The sequence below is a fragment of the Equus asinus genome, chromosome 7 (genome assembly GCF_041296235.1).
Source record: "Equus asinus isolate D_3611 breed Donkey chromosome 7, EquAss-T2T_v2, whole genome shotgun sequence".
NCBI lineage: Eukaryota > Metazoa > Chordata > Mammalia > Perissodactyla > Equidae > Equus > Equus asinus.
This window is the reverse complement of record NC_091796.1, coordinates 36468265-36485715: the sequence shown is the minus strand read 5'-3', so window position 1 is coordinate 36485715 and position 17451 is coordinate 36468265. Positions and strand designations below refer to the sequence as shown.

At 49.7% G+C, this 17451-nt stretch overlaps 1 protein-coding gene across 46 annotated transcripts in view; it reads right to left on the bottom strand.

Annotated features, from left to right (window-relative positions):
• CELF4 (CUGBP Elav-like family member 4) overlaps positions 1–17191 on the bottom strand; it is a 304371-nt gene extending 287180 nt beyond the window's left edge. For 16 of the 46 annotated variants that reach the window (XR_011504447.1, XR_011504448.1, XR_011504445.1 and 13 more), the window contains exon 1: positions 16584–17156. Coding sequence is in view for 42 of the 46 variants with exons in the window: in XM_044774614.2 (XP_044630549.1) it covers positions 16584–16869 (286 nt within the window). In the remaining 4 variants the exon portion in view is untranslated. Of the gene's footprint in view, positions 1–16583 lie in introns of all 46 variants that reach the window. The other 30 variants (XM_044774616.2, XM_044774636.2, XM_070513139.1 and 27 more) reach the window with 5 other exon arrangements.
• Between the last annotated feature and the right edge of the window lie 260 nt (positions 17192–17451).

Below are 17451 nucleotides of genomic sequence, written 5' to 3'. Positions count from 1 at the left end.
TGACATCTCTGTTGCAGTTTTGTCACAAGGATTTGATGAGCTAAAAAAATCGAGAGCCCTGTGTGTCCGCCATGTAGTAGGTGCTTTGTCGGTATTCCCTCCCGTCCATCCTTGAGCCCTAATGTCGTCCGGAGCACCCTATTTCTGAGTGAGCAGGACTGTCAGAGCTCCCTGTGGTCTGATGGGGGTGCTGGCATTTAATACATGATGATGACCCTGGAGATTTTAACTTCTACACCGCGTTGTCCCTCCTTTCAGCTCATTCCAGCCTCACAATGACCCTAAGAAGTGGCATGAGCAGGTGTCATCCCAGTGATTTGCGAGAGCAGGATGCCGAGACTCTGAGTGAGGCAGCAGGGCAAGGCAAGGACCCAGGCATCCAGCTATGGGGTGCAGCATATCCATGGTGTGCCAGCCACCTCTGCAGCAGGCAGTGTCCAGAGTGCTAAGCACTGCCCGCTCCGAGGGGCCCCTGTGAGCATCCAGGCCTCCCTCAAACGCTCAGGCCCAAACCAGAGGAGCCTTCCCATGACCCCCAGATGCACACAGACCATCCACTGAACAGATGTGTCAAATCAGCCCTTTGCACAGAAATCGGAGGGGTGACTTCATAATGGGTGGCCAGTCACTCCCAGAGTCAGCTCTGATCTGCTTGCAAGAAGCAGATTCCCCCTTCCTCCAAACAGTTGAGGGTGCGGATGCCCAGGGCAGATTCATTAACCTCATCACCCACCTTATTTATAGGACTTGACTCTAAGTGATGTTTGCTGGTTTCCTGAAATTCAAACCATTGCAGAGCCGTGTGGTCTGGCCTCTTGAGAGCAGAGGAGAAGACAGCCTCGCCCTACTGAATGGGCCCAGTCTCCCAAGGAGGGGTCTTGAAAGGGGGTCTGCTCGGTTTCACATTTAACTTTGGGCACGTTTGTGGGAAAAAACCCCAAATAAACCATTCCTTGAATTATGTTTGCCCTTTGGCCAGGAGCTGCCTAGCAGGCCAGGCCCCCGGACTCTGCCTGCCTGGTCAGCAGCCAGGGCTCTGCCCCTCCTGTTGGCTCATGCCCCCTTGCCTGGCTCCCCAGAGCTGTTCTGAGCCTGAGAAGTTCTGTTGTATCCTAGCAGGATTTGACCAGGTTGTAATTTTCGTTCATGATCCCTTTTCCATTTTTCTTTATAATAAAGGTATCAATTGTGCCCGGGTGCAATGGGGATAAAAAGTGGTAATATACAAAAAAGCACTTTACAGATTGAAATGCTATATAAATGGAAGACATACTATAATATAAATGAAATATATAATTTAACATCTATGATACAGTATATAAGATGCATAATTTGACTTTAAATAACCAAAACACCTTGTTACATAGGTTATATAGGTACGATGTAACATAGGACTTAATTTGGTATGTAATGTGGTTTATAGTATTACTGTGAACCATAGGATTACATAATATCTTATGACATACCATATTCCTAACACAGAGGAAAAGAAAATCAAAATCAGTCAACATTAGGCTATTTTGGCATTCGAAACACAAGCCCCAGATTTGTGATTTTAACAGCTGAAGCTGGGAGGGAGAAAACTAAAAATACAAATGAGGAAGATATCTCCATCGGCCGGCAACGTGGCCCCTTGAGCGGGGGGATCCGCGGGAAGGCAGAAGCCCCCAGCTCAAGTCTGGGGAAGGGCAGCAGTGGAGAGAGGGCCTCTGGAGAGGAGGAGGAAGAGTTACATGTGGCAGTGATTGTTCCTACGATTTATGAAGCCAGATGAGGAGCTATAGGGCTTGCGGTGGCCCCCATGTCTGCTGATTAGCTGGAGATTACATTGATGATGTAATAAAAATTCACTTTGTCTATTAAGTTTCACCAGGACAATCAGAAGAGATTAGATAAAAATCAGAGGAAATGAATAATAGAATGGAGGAGGGAAGTCATGAGCCTCGCTGGCTGCCATGGTCCCTGTCTCCCCTTTTCCTGCCCCCAATGGGGAATGAATCCAGAAGCCCTGACCCCAGCACCCAGGCAGGGCTGAAAATGTCCCCGAGCTGGGCTGATCACAGGGAGGGACTCAGCACTCCAGAGATGATGCTGGTTTAAGTTTACTGACCACGTTTAATATTTGATTAGAACTTTGGCACGGCAGACTCCTGCGTGCACTGGCCCTGAGGGGAGACCAGCAAGGTCTCAGCTCCCCTGCTGCCTGGGTGCCCTGGTTCTGCAGTAGGGGAGGTGGAATTCCATGTCCTCGGTGACGTAGCTTTAGGCCAGCCAGGCCCATGCCCCTCTGAGCAGCCAGACACCTCCCAGCCTCACAGTGTCTCCCTCAGGCCTGGCCTGTGTTGGAAATTCCCCTATTAGAGAGATTTCTTTGGGTTACGGCCTGGGCTCTAAAAGGTCCCTGTACCAGGCACGTGTCACCAGAGATGGTAACACATTAATGTCCATTAGCCGCCAGGGACACATCTGCCCAGTTTGATTTGTCAGATCAGCAAGGGGCAGGACTTGGAAAGGATAGGAAAAGGAGGTCACTTTGGATTGGGGACTGTTGTTTTGGGAAGGCTGGGGGGCCTGAGAACACTGGGGCTTGGGGTTTGGGGCCTGGTGTTGGTGGGGGCGGGATGACGGAGAGCTGGGAGGGCGCTGGAAGACCACGGTCACTGACTTCCACATCCTTGCAGAGAGAGGAGTTGTGCAGTTACTCCAGCTCTGTGACCGAGCCCAGTTCTGCTCCTCCCCTGAGGCATCCCGGGGGTCAGGAAGATGCCAGGGGTCAAGCACTGTGGAAGGCCTATAAGAGGGGTGTTTTTTCCCCAAAGAGTCGGCCACACTCCTGTGTTTGGGGCCCCAAAACTCATCTCATCTATTCCTGCTCCTCTGGGATGGGTTTCCCTTCAGAGACATGCCCCAATTGCTCCCCTGCAGTAAATGGGCTGCCCAAGGACCCTGGCACCCTCGCCCGTGTGTTCTGTCCACACGAGATCTTCCTGAGATCTGCCGAGATTCCTCCAGCTGCAATACCAGTGTCACCCCAGGAAACGCTGTCCCCCAGCTTCAAACCCACTGCCCGGCAGCCTCCAGTCACTTCTGAGCAGGGGTGGGCCCAGAGGAAGGGCGCAGGTCACGAGAAGATTCTAATCTCCAGAACTCCACAGTTTATTACTTGGGACGTTCAGCTGAGTGAGCCTGTGGGAACAATCTGGATGTCTGCCTCGGTGACAGGGAACATGGGCACGGGTTTAAATATTCCATGAGTAATTTCTCAGCCCAAGTGGGCTGCAGTTGGGACAGCTGAAGGACACTGCAGCCCCAAAGCAGGTGAGGCCAGTCCTTGCAGGCTCTGTGTGTGTCACTGACTTCCTCGGACATATCTGCAACCCAGCCACCTACCCTTGATCCCCATCTCTTCTCCCTCAGCCAGGCTGGGGGTGGGTCCAGATTTATTCAAAGGGAGAAATTCCTTTGTCCACCAGCCTGAGAATGAGACTTCGCTGCAGTGGGACAAAAACAAAACAGAATGGAACGAAACGAAACAAAACAGCCGGGCCCATCAGCAATCCAGCCTCCCTGCTCTCTCTCATTCGACGTGCCAGCTGTGGCTTCCACTGCCCCTCTCTACCTGGAAGCCTGGGACCAAGTCCCCTGGGCAGGAAGCCTGTACCCTTATTTGATTACTCCTCTTTTTAGGGTTCCCTCATTCCCCACACAGGTCATTTGCACTGAGTAGTTTAATCTGTGGGTCTGCTGTCCTCTATCACACCCAGTTATTTCGTGGTGGCGAGGGTGGATCTCTACCTCCCAAGGAGACAACTTGACCCTCAGGACACCTGAATCGCACATGAATCTGTGCTTCCTCGAGGGAGGCCCGTATCTCTCCCATCAGACGCAGGGCTTCCTAGTCGGGGGACACGGTGCGTCTCCCTCACCAGATTGGTATGCCACACATGCTCTCTGTTTTGCAGAAGACTTCCCTGTCGCATGGGGGTGAGTGTGGGACCCTGCTCCCCACATAGGGATGGTTGGGGGCATCCCAGAAGCCAACTGCGTTGTCCCCACTCTTGCCCCAGCAGGGCTTGCTTGTGTCTTTTCCTGCATTGGGGACAATCTTCTCCAGGCTGTGTGGCCTCTGCTGTGGACCAGCCTTTGAAGCACTGGCTCAGCTGACTCAGGTCAGAACATTTGGAGTTAATGTATTGTGAAGAAACTTGAGAAATTATAGAGAAACAAACCAAGGCCTTGGAGACAATGTGAGCAGGAGACAGGGGTCTCAGACAGAAGGGAGCAGGAGTCTGGCTGCCCTGGGCTCCAGCTCCGTGGGCGTGGCCTGGGGCCCTGCTCCCACTCGCTCCCCTCCAGTTTCAACAGTCTGCCCGGTCTGCCGTTGTGACCAGATCTGCCAAGTGGCCACTTTCTGCAGCCTAAGGGTGTGCTCTCCCTGTGCTGAGACACCGCCCTACAATTTGTTACTTCTGTCTACGGACAACTCAGCTGCCCCATCCCAGGCCTCATACTTTACTCCCCCTTCCAGTGGATTTTCAATCTCCCCCTGCCAACTGCAATAGAAAATGGACTCTAGAACAAATCTAATAATTTACTCATTGAAATAATCAAGATGAGAGTAAAGAGGAAGGTCTTATTTCTCAATAAAAAGATTTTTAAAAATTGGAAAAGAAAACGAAGCCTGGAAATAAGCCAGTGGTGGCTCTCCTGCTCTGTGCCTCCCTCACTCCGATGACCAAGGGGACTCAGGTTGCTGCACGGGGGCCTCAGCTCGGCCTGGGTGGCAAGCGTGCCAATTGATCACTAACTGATGGGTTCTCCACCCAGGCCTCTCTGTTTCACGAGGCACAGGGTTGAGTGTGTGTGTGTGCCCACGTGTACGCATGCCTGTGTGTGTGTGTCTTGTGGGGGCATTTGGAAATTCCTTTGCAGAAGTTGAGGGGCATAGCAATTCAGAGTTGGACTCATATCAGGCCCTAAGGATGGAAAAGATTCTGGTGACCCAACATGTGGGATTAAGAATAAAGGCATAATTAACTGTAAACTAATTAGTATTCATTTTTGAAATGAAACAAAACTCACATGTGCACTGAAACAGTATTTTATGGATTTTCTGATTCTCCTCTCTTGTTTTGCATCTCTGTTTGCTGGTGTCCCAGGCTCAGGCCTGACTTTGTCTAGTGAGGGACTTCGCCTAGGGGCCTGTGCCACCCACTGGGGCAGGGGGCTCCCATGGGGAGGAAGAGGGCCCACCCCCACCCGGTGAGCGGTGAGGAGCGGGTGCGGGAGAGGGCTGGCGGCTGCTCCTGGATGGCTGGCGGAGCTGGACTGCGGCAGGAGCGGCGCTTGGCTTCAGGGGCCCACGTTGCAGCGCACGAACTTCTCCCTGTCACCATCAGAGGGCAGTTGACTGCTGGAGGAGAGGGGAGCCCTCCCACATGTACACTTTGGGGACTCCTCGCCAAGGTAGGGAAAGGTCTAGAAGAGGGGCCTGGCTGCTGGGCTCTTGGCTGTTCTCCTCGAGCTCCTAAGGAGACCCAGGTCCTGCGGGACAGGGCACTGTGACTGAACTCGGGTGCCAGGACCCGCCCTCCCCATAGGCCCTTTGTGGCGATGCTGAACCTGCGCCGGTTGGGAGCAAGTCCTGGAGATCTGGGAACTGTCCCTGGTGGCCCGGGGCTGGGGCTCAGCTAGGAAGGCCTTTAGCAACTGCGGAGGGAGCGCAGAGACTGGCCAAGGCCCTTGGCCCCGAGGGCTGGGTATAATCATGGGGGCAGGACTCTGTGCACTCTGGGGGGACTAGCTTGCCCCTTGGCAGCTCTGGGGAGTGAGGGAGGCAAGTCAGGTTAAGGGAGGATCAGATGTGGCCTGTCTGCTGAGGCGGAAGTGCTCCCTTGCTCCCTATGGGAAAGGGTATGCCTGGCCCTGAGGGGCCCCATCTCCAATCCCAGCCACAGGCACCATTTCCTCACCCTCCTTTACAATCAACAGCATCTCGCCTGCACCGTAGCAGTCTTTCTCCTATCATCCATCATCACCCCACGACGCCACCTGACCTCTCAGGCAGGCTCCCTTCCAGCTGCCTTGACGACTTTGGGAACAGAGAAAAGGAACGATCCAAAAGCTTATTGGGCCTCCCCTGGCCAGCCCTGTTCCCTTTCTTCCTCTCTGAGGAGTCCCCAGCCATTGGGATTCTCTCCTTTCCTCACTATCCTCAGAATAGCCTCCCAGATGTTGCCCAGGGCTGCCAAGGAGGGTCAGGAAGATCCTGGGGGGAGCTCCAGTAGGCTAGGGAGTGAGGGGTCAGGGGCATGCCAGGAGGGAATTCCAAGGCCAAAGACACACAGCCTTCCCTTTCCTTTCCACTCACTATGACTGGAGGTGAGCCTCAGTGAGCAATGGCTTTCTGAAGTGCAGACATTCTTGACCCCATTGGCAATGCTGATGGGGCAGGACCCTAAGCCCCTGGCCATGCTGGTCCCAGGAACTGAATCACGGTGATTGATTTGATTGGGTGCATTTCCTCCTGGGACTACTAAGTTGCAGAGTGCACACTGGCATCTTCTGGGGCCAGTATCCTACTCTACATAACTAGGGGTGTTGCTTCAGGCTCATGCCACCCGCTTGGAGATAGACCTCTTCACACAGTGGGTGCAAGGATGCTCTCTGTGTCTCGTCTGGTGAGACCAAGCCAAGCCAAGTATTGATTTGACAGAAAGATATGGATATGTTGGGTGGATAATGGTTAGGGGATCCTATTTCTTTCTTTTCCTGTTGAGAGAACACCTCTCCTCCGCCTCACCCTGCTGGAAAGCGGAGGCCGGATGAGGGAGAGTGTTCTCATCGGTCACCCAGGGACGCCTCCACTCCCCCGGTCCCCTTCCAGGAGTTCAAGACGCGGAAGCCTCTGGGAACAAGGTCCCCCTCTCCCACCACGGCAAGCACTCCCATCTTCGCTTCTCCGTATATTCTTAGAACCAGTCAATATGATTAATTTTACATGGGCATAATTTCCTGCTATTGCCGTGGAGTCCTCCCAGCCTCGCCCATCAGCAGCGACATGATACAGTTTCTGGTTATATTGGTCAACCAAGATATTGATATTATTAATAATGGATATCTATATGCTGACCTTTGTCCACACAACTGAATCACTCTGGGCTGGCTGTCACATTTCTTTAAGAGGTATTGATAAGCCCATTACTGGAAGGGCATATACAATCTTAGGTGTGTGCTTTTTACTCACCTTCAAGCATCTCCTGTGAAAATCTACCCTTGTTGGACAAGCTGGTGTGGGTATAGTGCCGTGTGAAAGAGAAAGTCTGTGTGCATGTGCTTGTGTGGTGAGTGTATGTGTGTGTGTATGTCTGTAGGTGAGTGTGCATGTGAGTGTGTGTATGAATGTGTGTGTGTGAGTCTGTGTTGAACACCGGCCCTTTTAGAGCTGATCAAATAGTCAATTAGAGCATTATAGGGAGGTAGCAGAATCAGAGAGTTCCTACAAATACACTGTGATGTAGTGTTTGATCTTTGGATGCTTCTTGTCTCCTAGGACTTGCGCAGGAGGCTTGGCTTTATAAGGATATTATTAGGTTGATGCCTCGTTCTCTCCACGTACCTGCCAGGCAAGAGACAGCACTCATTGGCAGCAGTCTGGCCAGAACCAGCCATGGGGAGGTGTGCTGAAGGCCACGCTGCAAGCTTGGCCTTGGGGACATGCTGCTCCCAGCCTCAGTCTCCTTATCTGTGCAGTGGCAGCAATGAATCTGGCTGCACTTTCTTAAGGCCGGAGAGAGGAGGTTGACTCAGTTCAGCCTCTCCACCTTGTGCATTGAAACTCCCAATCATAGGAATGCTTCCCCCACCTTGTTTATTACACATTGGGGGTGTGGCCTGTTGCCTATTAGAAGGGTTCCGTGGTAGAACGCACACTTCGTGTGCTCACGTGTGCACACAGATCTCATTGCTATGTCTCTCTGAGATTGCTATTGTTCCTATCTGCATGGACAGCTGTGTCAGGGACCATGTCTCTATCAGATCTAGAGTGATCCCTTCCTGTTTGGACCCAGACACACTCACTTGTCAGGGGAGCCCCCTCACTCGCCCCTGTAAAGGGAAGCTGGCTAGCTAGAGAGATCTTTTGGATCCTCAGACATAGTGTATGAATAAACCAGACATGGATTAATTAGGTGTGACTGCATCATTAAATTAGAATAATGAAAAACAGCCACGTATGGCATTCAAATCTGCCTAGAACGACTCCAAGGGTTGCTTTCAAGTAAGTCACCTGTCAGTTTGTAGGTTTTGGGGACTCTGGAGAGTGAGGCTCCTGTCATATCTCAAGAAGTGGATTCCTTATGTACCACCTGCCCCAGGCGAGGACCATCCTTCAGTGAGCACCCAGACTCCACAACAGAATCCAAACAATGGCTTGGTTCGATACAGCATCATCTATGCACGCTTCGGCTGTGAGCATTTCTCAGAGTGAAATACGACGGGTGCACAGGTGCTCAAGAGACAGGAGGGAGAAGTTAAGAAGTGTGGGCAGCCGATGTGAAATGTATCGATCCCATAATATTTATGTGGATGTGCACATTGTCACCTGTGCATGTGCGCACACACACACAACCTCACACACACACCTTTTGCATTTCCATGATCTCGTTTTTCTTCTATCGACCCTCCCCATTTCAGCCAGATAGATTTGAAGGTGAACCAAGTCTCAGTCGTGTAATTTTAGAAACAGCTGCTAAATGGCAGTCCTCTGCCCTGGGCGGAGACACTCCTCACAATCTGTGTCCTAGGACAGAGTGGCTGTGCAGCAAGAGCCATTTGTTTTTAACAAAGAGGAGGAAGCCAACAGTTAAGAGGGAAGAGAATGAGAAGGAAGCTTGCTTGCCTGACCAGGAGCTGTGGGACAGCCTAATGCACAGGGGGGCTTTGTTAGTAAGATCTGTTAAGTATCTAGAAACCTTTGATCTGGAGCCGCTCTTAACAAAGGTGATAATTAGTTAAAGCAGAGTGTATTGCAAAAAAAGTAACATCACCGGTCAGTTTATGCGCTGTCCAGAGCTGGCCTTCAGAAGTTTCTGTCAATTAAATGCTTGTCGGAGGGCAGCTCATAATCAATTTTTTTCCTGAGCCTTGATCAATATTTTTGGCTGTTACATCCTCAGGGAACCAGAACTACGTCTGTCTCCATGAGGGCACCCATTTATTTACATCTTGCATATGGCCACGTAGGACTTGTTCTTGAGCTGAGCTGCTGGGAATCGCTCAGTTTGAGAGTGTCGGTTAACTCATGCGGGAGAGGAGATACAAGGGAGGATAAGAAAAACCAAATGTGGAGCAAGTGCAAAGCAAGAAGCCCTGGGAATGCATGATCCCGAAAACATCCCCTCTACTCCCAAAGGGACTTGGAAAGGAGGGCAATTACCCTGGGGCTGCCACTTGGCTGCCTTGTTGGTTCCTGTGGCCAGGGCTGCGGCTCAGACTTTACACCCATCCAGGGGCCACTGGAAACTCAATGAGTGGAGGTGGACAAAGCCCTTAGGGAAGCACATCACTCTGGAAATTCCCCTGCCACAGTTTCTACCCCTCTCATTGTCTTTTTGGCCTGGCATCTTTAACTGCACCCCCACGTTGCCAAGAGGAACATGGATCTTCGTCTCTAGGCCCCAATTTGGGGTTTGTGAGGGCATCTTAAATGGCAAGGAGAAGAAGGAAGAGAGGGAGATAGAGGATCATAATAAAAGGGCTACAACTAAGTTGGGGGCTCTGTTCCTCTCCCCTAGTCTATTTGGGTAGGATTGGATGATTTCTGTGATTCTTGGAGCATTTGTGTATTTAAAGGCAGGCCGAAAAGGCAAAGGTAGAGGGGGTGAAGGTGCCTTTCTTGTTGTAGAGAGCCCAAAGGAGGGTAAGGTCCCTGCCACAACTTGTGTGTGTTTAGGGGAAATGCAGCACAATGCCTGGAGAACCTGACTTGACTGACTTGGTCAAGTTCTCTGTGAGTGTGTGTTTATGTGAAAACACTACAAGAAGAAAGTAGGGCTGGGATACCTAGGGGCAGCGGGTGGAGTAGGGAATGCAGTGGGTGGAGAGAATTATCTCTGCAGAGAGCTGGGCTCTGTGGCTGGCCACTCAGATCCTGGATGGAAGGTCATTTCTAAAATGAGTCAAAAAGTGAACAGAAGCAGGCGAGCCTTTGAAGGATGATGGGTGGGGGGAGACAAAACACTCTCCCAAACCTGGACTTCTGGGTGGGGACATCAGGAGGATAAACAAGAGCACACCTCCGCAGGGGAACTTAGATCATTGACAAATCCAAGCCACGAGTTCCGAGGTGGAGCATGTACATAATCACAAGGACAGTGTCGCTCTCCCCGGACTCTCCCCTTTTCTTCATCAACCATCTCCCTGATGGTGCATACAGCCTTGCAAGGTGAAACTACCTCTAACATCATCACTGTACCACTTGCATTTGTCATCTCTTCTCTGCATGCACGCACGCACACACACACACGCACACACTCTCACACCCACACCCACAAGGGCTGCAGCATCTTCCCTCCCCCAGCTCTCCAGTGCCCACAGACACACACAGATTTTCACACCTCTAGCTCTTCTCTCTGCATGTCACATGGGATTTCCCTTCCAAGTTCAGAAGCTGCTGCAGTTTCAGCCTCTGTCAACCAGTGCTCCCCTCTTCCGGCTGGCATTGTGGCCCTACAACTTTCAGTTTTCCTTTTTTCTGCCTGTGATATCGAGCCTTATTCTCTCTTGCATCTCCCTCTTCTCTACAGCCTGCCCATTCCAAATCTTCTTCAGTAAGATCCCTCCTGGGTCATTTTGGAAACTGATCACCTTCTGAGGACATGGAAGGTGTGAGTCGTGCAGTATTTTTCCCAAGTCCATCTGAGGCAAATGAGACCTGCTCTTTTCCCAACCAAGGAGGTGGTGTCTTGGGTAGCTTCTCAGGCATCACTCAGAAGCCCCTCTCCCCTCCTGGTATATAAACTATAATAATGAGGATGATGATGCTAATAATAGTGACAGCGATGGCCTTGCTCAAGTCGCTGGAGTGTGATGAGATCACTGGGCATTAGGAATGCCTCTGGAAACCAGTTCTTTGAAAGCACTCTGATAACTTTATGCCCATGTTGGTGGCAGGGAGGCATATCTGTGGCGTACATTTTTGTAATTGTTTTCCTTTGGGTTGTTTTCAAGCTATGACTTCACTCAAGGAAAGCTTTTCTTTTTGTTTTATTTTGTTTTGTGTTTGAGAAGCCACAAACATCCAGCCAACTGGAGCAGGTGGAGAGAGTGAAAGTATGCCAAGGGGGTTCTTTCAACCCAATCTAGAATTCCCATTAAAGCTGAGGCGGGGCGGGGGGTGGGGTGGGGTGGGAAGAGTGTTAACATCTCCCTGTTGAATTGCAGTGAAATCTAGGCCAGCCCTGGTTCCCATATGTGTGGGATGCGCTTAGTCATGCTTGCACATGGACACATATACGCGCACATGGGCATATTCATTTACCTGTGTGTGTGCATTCTGAGGAAGTTTGTTTAAAAGATAAACGAAATAATTCACAAACAGCAAATAACCACCAGTTTCTTAAATAAATGAATCATTTCCCAAAAATTTCTTCTTTGCTCCTAAATACAGTACTTATCAACATCTGGAATTTGGAGGTTTATTACAGGGGCTGCTTAGGTTTACCTTAGTTTTGCAATAATTACTATTGCTCATTTTCTTTAGTGAAACATTCTTTTTACGTATTTTTTTCTTCTTTTCTTATTGCAGCTCTCTCATTTTCCATATCTCTTTCTCACAAGGTAAATCTTTCTTTTAAAAACTATAGGTGTGTGCCCAGCCATTCTACTAGTGTCTTTATCTGGACAGAACTGAATTTTTATTTTTCAAATAAATTTTTTTAAAGTACATCTTAATTGGGCTGATGCCCATGCTGATACCTCAGCTTCACTGTGTTTTAGACTCATTTGAAAACGGAAATCAGATAAAGCCTGACTGGCTTTAATTCACCTATCTAAGGAGAAAAACAACAAGCCCTCTCGGCTAACAGCAAGCGGTGGAAACTAGATGTTCTGAGGATTGTTACATCTTACACGAAAATACAAGGCATCATTTTATGAAGATGGTCACAAATCACCAAAACATAATCACAACTCTTACCCCTTCCCTTTCTCCCAGCTGCACCCCAAATCAAGGGGCTTCAGGCATTCCTACTCAGGGACCATTGAAATGAGAGGTTGTGTATCTGGTGATGAGAATATTTTAAAATGATATACTCTCTGGAGCTCAATCCACAGAAGGTTCCATTACTCTGTCCCCACCCTCCCTCTGAATGTAGTGTGAAATTCTGAGGGGCTGATGTCCCTGCAGCTGTGGCTCCTGGGCTTGGAGCCCCTGGGCTGCCAGTAGAGTAGATTTTCCTCCATGCATCGGGGGAAAGTCTCAATGCAGAGTGGTTACCCAGGCCACAGATCTGTTCTGACTGGTTAACAAGAGGGACTGCGATGTGGACTTGGCTATTTAGATTAAAATGCATTGCAGGCTCTGGGAACAAGCACACATCAGTAGTAAGGCTGTTTAAACCTTTGGGGACAACCTTATGTTTAGATTACATTAATTCATAAATATTATACTAAATACTACTTAAATTGGACTTAAATGACTTCAAAGATAATGCATTATAATATGGCTATCCAGAGAGCACTAGTCTTTATGTCTCCCAGTAACTCAGTCTTTGCTGCCTCCCATCCTGCTAGTCAAGACCAAAGTTATGAATGGATTGCCAGCTTGTTCATGTGTGATCCACTAATTGTGTATGTGTGTGTGTGTGTTAGGAAGCATGGGGGTGTGTGTGTGTGTATTTTCAGTCACTGCCTCTATTTGTTCTCCAGGAAATAAAAAGATGACAAGAAAAATAAATAAAAAGTGAGAGAAGGGAAGAATTAGACCAGTAGGTGACCTGTTCCCTTCTCCAAGGGAGAAAAATTCTACGGGAAGGGGCAAAATCGGTCCTCAGCTCACTTCTTCTGCTACGCAGGGAGGTTGTCTTTTTCCTCTTTAATCAATAGTACAATGTCTTTCCCTTTGGAGCCTGGAAAAACAATCTTTCTCAAAGTGCTTCTCATAGGGGAGAAAAGAAGACTCTGAGTTAGCCGGGAGAGTTTGCATTAAACTGGATTTTCTTCTTTGAATGTTGTTTCTTCGAATTGTAATTCTGGGCTTTTTTTCCTTCCTTTCTAACTCTGCCTAGCACCTAGATCTCCCCCCCACACCCGCCCAGTTGCTGTCTGGTCTCCAGGGGGTACTTTTACCTTTACAGTAATTACCTCAGTCCACAACTGCTATTTGCTGCCTCCCCAGCCCAACAGCCTTTCCTGATACGGCTGGGTTTGCTCCACAACACCCACCCACTCTCTCCTCCACAGACTCCCAATTTGACTGGAGTAATTGCCTTTTAAGGTTCACTCTACGCATGGCAGGTATTCCTTTAACCCTTAGAACTCCTTCCTTCTTTAGTTACCTGAAATGGCAGTTGGCCAACAAATGGATACCCACCTGAAATCTCATGCATTTAATTTAATTTTTACTTCTTCTTTTTTTTCCTACCAATAACATACATATGCCATCCATACTGGAGGCCAGTATTCTGTCATGCCTCTGAATTTTATCCCAGTATGATTCAGTAGAAGTTAGAAATTCAAGAAGGGGAGAGAAAGAGCCACAAATATGCCCTGAAACCAGGCTTAACAAAGGCATGTTTCTATCCCCGGCCTCATGTTGTCAGTTTAGAGTTGGGGAAAATCTAGAAGCCAAATGCAATCCTCGTTCTTCAAGCCTCATCATGCTTTTTGACTTAACAGTAATTAATCACCAATGGCAAGTGAGTAATTTTTTTAAGGTGGCCAGAGGCTTATTTTATCAAGATTAGCTAATAGATCAGGCTGTATCACTGAAGGAGGAGTTCAAACTCTTCTAGGACTGAATAAAGCAGACCTCAGAAACTGTCTCATTTATTCAGCTCTCCAGGAGCTTTCAGGCACTGTTAGGGACATCGTGGCCCAACCTCATCTATAAAAATCCTAGGGATGAAGAGGCAGGAAGTTTCATAGGGGAAAATATATGCTGAGGCTCTGAAGGGTGAGCTGCGACAACGAGGCACCCAGCTTGCCGGAGCCAACGGGCCTGCCTGCCACCGACTGAGCCAGTTTAGGGGAAGAATTATTTAAAAAATAAAGTTTTGCTTGTCCTAGGAATCCTGGTCAGATATGTGTCTGTATATATATGATATGATACATGTGATATAACTATGTAATAGCCTTCCCTACTTCCCTGATGCAAATGATGATAATTCTACTTCTTTGCTATAATACAAGGGAGCCCACAAAACATCAGAAACAGAGTGATGATACCAGCAAGTGATCGTTGAGAAGAGACCAAGGAATATTGCTAAAGTTTGTCTTCATTTGAAATAAAAAAGCAAATAAAGTGTTCCAAACCAGATCTCATAGGAAGCTCAGCTCTTCACAACTGTCTTGCCTTTGGTGGGTTCCGATTTTTTTTTTTTTAACTTTAAAACCTTAAATCACTACCAGAACTGATCATTAAGATGGGCAAAGGGTTTCCCTACCTATCCTTTTCTATTTTCATTATTACTATTTTTAAATCTGAGGATATAGTAAAACGACAAAGGTTTGATACAAACCTTGATTAGCTTCCAGGGAGCTTGATTGGAAAGAGAAAAACTACAAAGATATGGTTGTCTTGACAGGGAGAGGGAAAAAAGGAAACAAACATTATTTTGAAGGCTGCCTCCCCATTCCACCTTTCCAGTCTGTCTTCTGAATAGACAGACATTTTCTCCATATTGGATAAAGGTTGATTTCTTTCTCCATTACAGCCCCCACCCTCACCCCACCCCAACAAACCCAGTATATTTCCATTCTGCTGTGTTTTTGTGCTACTCAACATGCCATTAACTTTAAGATTTACTCCTCAGCAGGCAAGCTGGAAGATGCTAAAGCCAATAAAAAACTGCTCTCTGGGACTCCAACTATGAAGAGTTTGGAGCTCTGCTTAGTATTCGGATGAAGGGAGGGCTGGAGAAGGAGGGAGGTTGTGATAGTGAAAAACCACTGCTGCTTAGAGAGCCAGACAGCCAGACAGCCCCACGCTCTGCACCTAATGTGCCGGAGGATCAGCTCTGTTCATAGCCCATTTGTGGCCAAGGATGAGGCTGCTCTCTGTGTGTGGGTGGGTGTGCGTGTGCGTGTGTGTGTTTTCATCTTTAAAACCACCAGCTCTAACACAGCATCTTCAGTGGCTCTCCACATGACTGTTTATTAAAAACGGAACGTCCATACACATCCTTACAACTTCCTTAGCCCGGTGCTCCTTCCCTGCCTGATGATCAATCTCTCTCAGAAAGCATTTAACTTGCCCACACAGCTCCAGCCCCGATTAATCCCTGCTGCACATCCTATACATTACTGTTAGAGAGCGGAGCACTGGGCTAATTTCGTCACCCACCAGCCACCCACACACGTTCTACAACTGAACACGTTTGGGGCTCTGCCTTAAAGATAATAAAACAAGGAGAAAACAGGCAGGCTGCAGACAATTCCCGTGACCACTTTCCTAAAAAGTTGTTGGGTTTTAATTCTTTGATTATTCTGTCGCCCCTTCCCCTAAGCACTCGCTAGCAATGATTGCTTCAAGGGAGAGAAATAATGTACTATAAACCTCTCTGCATGGTGAGTTTGGGATAATTTAAGCTACACCCTTCAAAATGCATATCTTGCACACACAGATTTTTTCCCCAAAGCCCCACTTTCCTGAGAAGGGGATCATCCAGGCTTCTCCGACCCCCACTCCACCCAGGGGATGGCTGGTTTCTTGCTAATTCTTGCCTTAGGTTTTGTTCCTCCTTCCTTCAAACATCCACCCCCCTCCCCCACCACTCATACCACAACTGGATTATTGAGGCACACAGCTCGACAGGCAGAGTTTACTGTTAAATTGATAGCGAAATAAAAATATCTCTTTGAATTTGTCACCTCTATCCTTTTTAGACGGCTGCGCTCCTGCTACTCTGGCCCGGAGCAGAGAACGAGGAGACCGTCTCCTCTTAGCATTTTCAGCACCACGGCGATGGACAGCACCCTGGTCCCCGGCCCTCTGAGCGCCCGCCAGTCTGCTCAGCGTCCCGGGCTCAGCCGGTGCAGTTGTCCCCATCCCAATCTTTCAAGTCGCTCTACCCAAAAATCCAAGCCCCGTTTCTTCTATATCCTCTCTCTTTCTCTTCATCTCCGGCTCCCGCTACTCTCCCCACGGCACCGCTTCTATCAGGTCTTCGCCCCAAACCCAGCCTTGCCCCAGCGAACAGCTCCCCACGCACCCCAGTCCTGGTCTCTGCTGCCCGAGCGCCTCCCTCCTCGGAGTCCGCCAGAGGCTCCCTCTCGCGCCGTCTCCCGCTCGCCCGTCGCCGGCCCGCCAGCCCGCCCGCCGGCTCCTTCTCCCTGGCAAAGTTGGGAGGGAAAGGTGCACTCACCTTTGTGCATGCCTGTGAACCTGTCCTTCAGAACCGTAAGCTCGTAGATCTTGCCGAACTCCTCGAAGAGGGGCTTGAGGTCCTTTTCATCCAGGTTGCGGGGGATCTGCCCAATGAACAGCTTGATGGCATCGTGGTCCTTCATGGGAATGGTCGACGGGTTCCCCGGGCTGTGGCTTAATCCGTTCATGTGCCCGGCGCTGCCCGGGCTGCTGCCGAGCCCGTTGGTACTGAGGCTCGCGTTGTCAGCCTGTCCGTTTGCTAACGTGGCCATCTTTATATACATAGAGAAAATCTTCTTTCCTTTTATTCTTTCTCGCTCGCACTCTCTCGCTCCTCTCCCTCGCAAGCTCGGTCGCGCTCACACACGCACACGCATACACACACTCGGGTTCTCTCCCCCTCGGTTTCTCTACACCTCGCTCTCCTCTCGCTCTCTGCTCTCTCTCTTTCTCCTCTCTTCTCTCGCTCGCTCGCGCTCGCGCTCTCTCTCTCCTCTCCCCCCTCTCTCTCCCTCCCTCTCTCCTCTCTCTCTCTCTCCTTCTCCTCTCTCTCTCTCTTTCGGTCTGATCTGATTTTTTTTTTTTTTTTTTTTTTTACATTGAACAGACAGGATCTCTGTCCTTTCCGTTTAAACAGGCTGGACCGGTTCAAGTTCCCAGTCAGACCAGGGGTGGGGGCCGCGAGTGTGCGCGCGCGGAGGAGGGGGGCACTGGGAGAAGGCGAGCTGGGGGCGGGGGGGAGCTCCCGCGCGGCGGCGGGCGGCGGCCAGGAGCAGGGCGGCGTGGGGCGGCGTCGGCCCCGCCGCGCCTCCCCCGTCGGCGACCCCAGCGAGCGGCGGTGGTACAGTCCGAGACGGCCCAGGGCT